The 7,500-nt window shown below is 31.8% G+C and overlaps 1 protein-coding gene across 1 annotated transcript in view; it reads right to left on the reverse strand.

Moving 5' to 3' along the window:
* The window catches only part of znf628 (zinc finger protein 628), a 27,173-nt gene that overhangs the window by 11,554 nt on the left and 8,119 nt on the right, over positions 1-7,500 (reverse strand). The window contains 3 exon segments of the mRNA XM_061915351.1: positions 1-103; positions 197-533; positions 7,396-7,500. The exon segment at positions 1-103 is cut by the window's left edge and continues 52 nt beyond it; the exon segment at positions 7,396-7,500 is cut by the window's right edge and continues 45 nt beyond it. Coding sequence (XP_061771335.1) covers positions 1-103; positions 197-533; positions 7,396-7,500 — 545 coding nt within the window.

Below are 7,500 nucleotides of genomic sequence, written 5' to 3' on the forward strand. Positions count from 1 at the left end.
GTGCAGCGGTACGGTCTCTCCCCCGTGTGGTCCCTCATGTGGTACTTCAGCCCCGACGATCCTTTGAAGGCCTTTCCGCACTCCGAACAGCGGTACGGTCTCTCTGGGTGAAAGAACCGTAAGATGGAGGTCATCAAGTGCTCCGCTTTAACCCGAAGCTCTGGTCGCGTGGGAAGACGGGGAACGTGCGGGTTACCTCCGGCGTTAGCCGCCTTGCTGGCGTTGACCTTTCTGGAGCCTTTCGCTGTTTTGAGCGGCACCTGTCCGCCGTGGTGCTCGTTGCTGGTATCCGCGACGCCGGCCAGAGCGTCCGTCCCCGCCTCCTGCTTGTCGGCCTGGCTGGGCGAGGAGGGGAGCGGCAGAGACAAGGAGAGGGAAGGGGGACACACGATCTCGGCCTCCGCCTCGGCCAGGAGACGCTGCTCGGGGGTGTGGGAGTGCTGGTGCGTGAGCAGCGAGGACAGCAGCGGGAAGGAGCGGTCGCAAGCCGAGCAGCTGAACTGGGAGCGGGACTGAGACGAGAGGGAGTGCATCTGCGGGAGACCGGGAACATCGTGAGTCCAGTTGTGGCCCAGAGCTCATTTTTTTAACGGCACATTCTAAAAATACTATTAAAAAAACACAAGAAGTGGAATGAAAGAGGTGCGATGTTGACTCTAATAACACAAATCTGCTATGCAGGCTGTTTTTTTTGTCTTTAAAACTGTCTTTGCTCAAAATATAATAATGAATCAAAATCAATGTTGTTATGAAAGATTGGCATATTCAAGGCTAGGTGTACTTCAAATCAAATATTCCACTTTGAAATATTTTTTGGTGGAAAATATTGCATACTTTGGATGTTTGCCATATGAAAAATGTTTTGTTTGACAAAAAGGGCAAAAAACCCCACAAAGAATAATCAATTATAATCGACAGGTTTATCTGATGAATGTATTTAAGTGTTAAAAGTTTAAAAAAAGAATAATCTATGACCTATTTTAGCACCCCCAAGATGTTTGTGGGATTTTTTTTTTTTTAAATATCATTGCTAAAAAAATAATAATGAATCAAAATCAATGTTGTTATGGATTATTGAGATATTTAAGGCCACCAGAACTTTACATAAAATATTCCACTTTGAAATATTTTTTTGGGGAAAATACTGCATATTTTGTGTGTTTGCTGTATAAAAAAATATGTTTTCTTTGACAATATGGGATAAAAAAAATAAAAATTAAAGACACATACATCTGATGAATATATTTAAGTGTTAAAATAAAAAATAAAAAATAAAAATAAAAATAATCCATGACTTATTTCAACACTTTTATGAGTGGGACCCTTTTGGATCCCAAAATATGTTTGTGGGATTCCTTTTTTTAAACTGTCATTACTCAAAAAATAATAATGAATCAAAATTGATGTTATGAAACATTGACATATTTAAGGCTGCCATTACTTTGCATAAAATATTCCACTTTCAGATATTTTTCTCTGAAAATATTGCATATTTTGTGTGTTTTCCGTATAAAAAAATATGTTTTCTTTGACAAAAAGGCCAAAAAAACTGACAAAACAAAAAAGTATATACAATGGACAGATACATCTGATGAATATATTTAAGTGATGAAAGTTAAAAAAAAAATCATAATCTATGACTTATATTAACACTTTTATGAGTGGGATTAATTTTTTTTAACTGTCATTGCTAAAACATAAATAATGAATCAAAATCAATGCTATAATCATTGACATATTCAAGAGGCTAGGTGTACTTCACATCAAATAATACACTTTTAAATATTTTTTTGCCTGAAAATATTGCATGTTTTGTATGTGTGCCATATAAAAAGGGCAAAAAACACACAACAAATATTAAATTAAATGCGACAGAGATATCTGATGAATATATTTAAGTGTTAAAAGTTAAAAAAAAGAATATTCTATGACTTATTTTAACACTTTTATGAGTGGGAACCTTTTGGATCCCCAAAGATGTCTGTGGGATTTATTTTTTAACACTGTCATTGCTCAAAAAAAAAAAAAAATAATAATAATAATGAATCAAAATCAATGTTATAATTTATTGACATATTGAGGGCTACCATTACTTTACATAAAATATTCCACATTAAATATTTTTGAGGGGAAAATGTTGCATATTTTGTGTGTTTGCTGTATAAAAATATGTTTTCTTTAACACACAACAAATATTAAATTAAATGCGACAGAGATATCTGATGAATATATTTAAGTGTTAAAAGTTAAAAAAAAGAATATTCTATGACTTATTTTAACATTTTTATGAGTGAGACCCTTTTGGATCCCCAAAGATGTTGGTGGGATTTATTTTTTTTAAATGTCATTGCAAAAAAAAAATTGAATTAATCAAAATCAGTGTTATAATTTATTGACATATTTAAGGCTACCATTACTTCACAAAAAATATTCCACTTTGAAATACTTTTGGGGAAAAATATTGCATTGTTTGTGTCTTTGCAGTATAGAAAAACAAGTTTTCTTTGACAAAAAGGGCAAAAAACAAACAAAAAATAAATAAATAAATAATAGACCTATAGTGGGATTTATTTTTTTAAACTGTCATTGCTAAAAAAAAAATAATTAATACAAATCAATGTTATAATTATTGACATGTTTAAGGCTACCATTACTTTACATAAAATATTCCAATTTTAAATATTTTTGGGGGAAAATGTTGCATAATTGGTGTGTTTGCCGTATAAAAAAAATATTTTCTTTGATAAAAAGGGCAAAAAACAAACAAAACATTTTTTTATAATTGACAGATATAGCTGATGAATATATTTAAGTGTTGAAAAAAAAAAAAAAAATCATAATCTATGACAGGGGTAGGGAACCTATGGCTCTAGAGCCAGATGCGGCTCTTTCGATGACTGCATCTGGCTCTCAGATAAATCTTAGCTGACATTGCTTAACACGATAAGTAATGGATAATTCCGCTGGTAATCACGATGTTAAAAATAACGTACAAAATATAAAACATTCTCATGCATTTTAATCCTACCATTCGTTTTCTACCACACCTGTTCAAGAAATAACAATGTTACTAAAAATAATTAGAGACGTATTATACTCTAAAAATGTTGGTCTAACTTAAAAAATCCACGCATTTAGTTGTATTCATCCATCCATCCATCCATTTTCTACCGCTTATTCCCTTTCGGGGTCGCGGGGGGCGCTGGCGCATATCTCAGCTACAATCGGGCGGAAGGCGGGGTACACCCTGGACAAGTCGCAGGGCCAACACAGATAGACAGACAACATTCACACTCACATTCACACACTAGGGCCAATTTGGTGTTGCCAATCAACCTATCCCCAGGTGCATGTCTTTGGAAGTGGGAGGAAGCCGGAGTACCCGGAGGGAACCCACGCATTCACGGGGAGAACATGCAAACTCCACACAGAAAGATCCTCAGCCTGGAATTGAACCAAGGACTGCAGGACCTTCGTATTGTGAGGCAGACACACTAACCCCTCTTCCACCGTGAAGCCTAGTTGTATTCAGTCTTAAAAAATATAATATGGCTCTCACGGAAATACATTTTCAAATATTTGGCTTTCATGGCTCTCTCAGCCAAAAAGGTTCCCGACCCCTGATCTGTGACTTATTTTAACATTTTTATGAGTGGGAGCCTTTTGGATCCCCAAAGATGTTCGTGGGATTTATTTTTTTAAACTGTCATTGCTCAAAACAAAAAAAATTATGAATAAAAATCAATGTTATAGTTATTGACATATTTAAGGCTACCATTACTTTACATAAAATATTCCACTTTGAAATACTTTTTTGGGGAAAATGTTGCGTATTTTGTATGTTTGCTCTATAAAAATATGTTTTCTTTGACAATATAATAAAACAAAACAAAATAAAATAAAATAAGGGACAGATGTATCTGATGAATATATTTAAGTGTTGAAAGTAAAAACCAATCATAATCTATGACTTATTTTAACACTTTTATGAGTGAGACCCTTTTGGATCCCCAAAGATGTTTGTGGGATTTATTTTTTTAAACTGTGATTGCAATTTTTTTTTTAATTAATCAAAATCAATGTTATAATTTATTGACATATTTAAGGCTACCATTATTTCACAAAAATATTCCACTTTGAAATATTTTTCGGGAAAAATGTTGCATATTTTGTGTGTTTGCCGTATAAAAATATGTTTTCTTTAACAATATGGGATAAGATAAAACAAAACAAAATAAAATACATTTATCGACAGATATATCTAAAGAATATATTTAAGTGTTGAAAGTAAAAAAAAATCATGATCTATGACTTATTTTAACACTTTTATGAGTGGGACCCTTTTGGATCCCCAAAGATGTTTGTGCGATTTTTTTTTTATAAACTGTCATTGCTAAAAAAATAAAATAAAATAAAATAAAAAAGAAGAATAAAAATCAATGTTGTAATTATTGACATATTTAAGGCTACCAGAACTTCACAAAAAATATTCCACTTTGAAATATTTTTGGGGAAAAAGTTGCATGTTTTGTGTGTTTGCCATATAAAAAAACTAATTTTCTTTGACAAAAAGGGCAAAAAACAAAAAAATAAATAAAAGAAAAATTAAAAAAAATGTACGGATACATCTGATGAATATATTTAAGTGTTGAAAGTTAAAATAAATACAAATATATGACTAATTCTAACACTTTTATGAGCGAGACCCTTTTGGGTCCCCAAAGATGTTAGTGGGGTTTCTTTTTTTAAACTGTTATTGCTCAAAAAAAAAAAAGAATAAAAATCAATTTTATAATTATTGACATATCCTACCATTACTTTACATAAAACATTAAAATTTTAAATATTTTTTTGGGGGAAAATGTTGCATACTTTGTGTGTTTGCCGTAAAAAAAAAAATGTTTTTTGTTGATAAAAAGGGCAAAAAACAAACACATTTTTTTAAAATAATTAACAGATATAGCTGATGAATATATTTAAGTGTTGAAAGTAAAAAAAAAAAAAATCATAATCTATGACTTATTTTAACACTTATATGAGTCGATCCCTTTTGGATCCCCAAAGATGTTTGTAGGATTTATTTTTTTAAACTGTCATTGCTCAAAACCAAAAAAAAATATGAATAAAAATCAATGTTATAATTATTGACAAATTTAAGGCTACCATTAATTTACATAAAATATTCCACTTTGTAATACTTTTTTGGGGAAAATGTTGCATATTTTGTGTGTTTGCCATATAAAGATATGTTTTTTTTTAAAATATAGGATAAAACTAAACAAAATAAAACAAAATAAGGGACAGATGTATCTGATGAATATATTTAAGTGTTGAAAGTAAAAACCAATCATAATCTATGACTTATTTTAACACTTTTATGAGTGAGACCCTTTTGGATCCCCAAAGATGTTTGTGGGACTTATTTTTTTAAACTGTGATTGCAAAATTTTTTTTAATTATTCAAAATCAATGTTATAATTTATTGACATATTTAAGGCTACCATTATTTCACAAAAATATTCCTCTTTGAAATATTTTTCGGGTAAAATGTTGCATATTTTGTGTGTTTGCCGTATAAAAATATGTTTTCTTTAACAATATGGGATAAGATAAAACAAAACAAAATAAAATACATTTATCGACAGATATATCTAAAGAATATATTTAACTGTTGAAAGTAAAAAAAAATCATGATATATGACTTATTTTAACACTTTTATGAGTGGGATGTTTGTGCGATTTATTTTTTTAAACTGTCATTGCTAAAAAAATTAATAAAATAAAATAAAAAAGAAGAATAAAAATCTATGTTGTAATTATTGACATATTTAAGGCTACCAGAACTTCACAAAAAATATTCCACTTTGAAATATTTTTGGGGAAAAAGTTGCATATTTTGTGTATTTGCCATATAAAAAACTAATTTTCTTTGACAAAAAGGGCAAAAAACAAAAAAATAAATAAAAGAAAAATTTAAAAAAATTTCCGGATACATCTGATGAATATATTTAAGTGTTGAAAGTTAAAATAAATACAAATATATGACTAAATCTAACACTTTTATGAGCGAGACCCTTTTGGGTCCCCAAAGATGTTAGTGGGATTTCTTTTTTTAAACTGTTATTGCTCAAAAAAAAAAAAAAAAAAAAAGAATAAAAATCAATTTTATAATTATTGACATATCCTACCATTACTTTACATAAAATATTCAAATTTTAAATATTTTTTGGGGGAAAAATGTATCACATTTTGTGTGTTTGCCGTATAAAAAAAAAAGTTTTTCTTTGATAAAAAGGGCAAAAAACAAACACATTTAAAAAAAATAATTAACAGATATAGCTGATGAATATATTTAAGTGTTGAAAGTAAAAAAAAATAATCATAATCTATGACTTATTTTAACACTTATGAGTGGGAGCCTTTTGGATCCCCAAAGATGTTTGTGGGATTTATTCTTTTAAACTGTCATTGCTCAAAACAAAAAAGATTATGAATAAAAATCAATGTTATATTTGTTGATTTTTTTTCATAATCTTTTTTGTTTTGAGCAATGACAGTTGAAAAATCAATGTTATATTTGTTGGGCTTCACGGTGGAAGAGGGGTTAGTGCGTCTGCCTCACAATACGAAGGTCCTGCAGTCCTGGGTTCAAATCCAGGCTCGGGATCTTTCTGTGTGGAGTTTGCATGTTCTCCCCGTGAATGCGTGGGTTCCCTCCGGGTACTCCGGCTTCCTCCCACTTCCAAAGACATGCACCTGGGGATAGGTTGATTGGCAACACTAAATTGGCCCCAGTGTGTGAATGTGAGTGTGAATGTTGTCTGTCTATCTGTGTTGGCCCTGCGATGAAGTGGCGACTTGTCCAGGGTGTACCCCGCCTTCTGCCTGATTGTAGCTGAGATAGGCGCCAGCGCCCCCCGCGACCCCGAAAGGGAATAAGCGGTAGAAGATGGATGGATTATATTTGTTGACATATTTAAGGCTACCATTACTTCACATAAAATATTCCACTATATTTTTTGGGGAAAATATTGCATATTTTGTGTAGTTGCCGTATAAAAAAAAAATGTTTTCTTTGACAAAAAGGGCAAAAAACAAACAAAACAAAAAAACTTACAATCAACAGATATATCTGTTATATATTATATTACATTATAAATATTTAAGTGTTGAAAGTTTGAAAAAAATAAAAATATATCACTTATTTTAACACTTTTATGAGTGGGACCCTTTTGGATCCCCAAAGATAAAGACTAAACTTGAGGGGAGCCCTAAAGGTTAAAAAAAAAAAAAAAAAAATCTATATATTGTATTGGTTTTAAGAAAGGATGTTTGTGTGTAAAAAAAAAAAAGACTGTTGTAGAACAACAAGATATTGTGCCGGAATGTTCTCACCAGGGACACGTGTCTATTGAGGCCTCCGCTGGTCTTGAAGGACTTGTTGCAGTGTCCACACAGAAGCCCCGCCCACGCGCTCCCAGCGTCGGGCTGCACGCCCTC

Source organism: Nerophis ophidion, linkage group LG11 (genome assembly GCF_033978795.1).
Source record: "Nerophis ophidion isolate RoL-2023_Sa linkage group LG11, RoL_Noph_v1.0, whole genome shotgun sequence".
Lineage (NCBI taxonomy): Eukaryota > Metazoa > Chordata > Actinopteri > Syngnathiformes > Syngnathidae > Nerophis > Nerophis ophidion.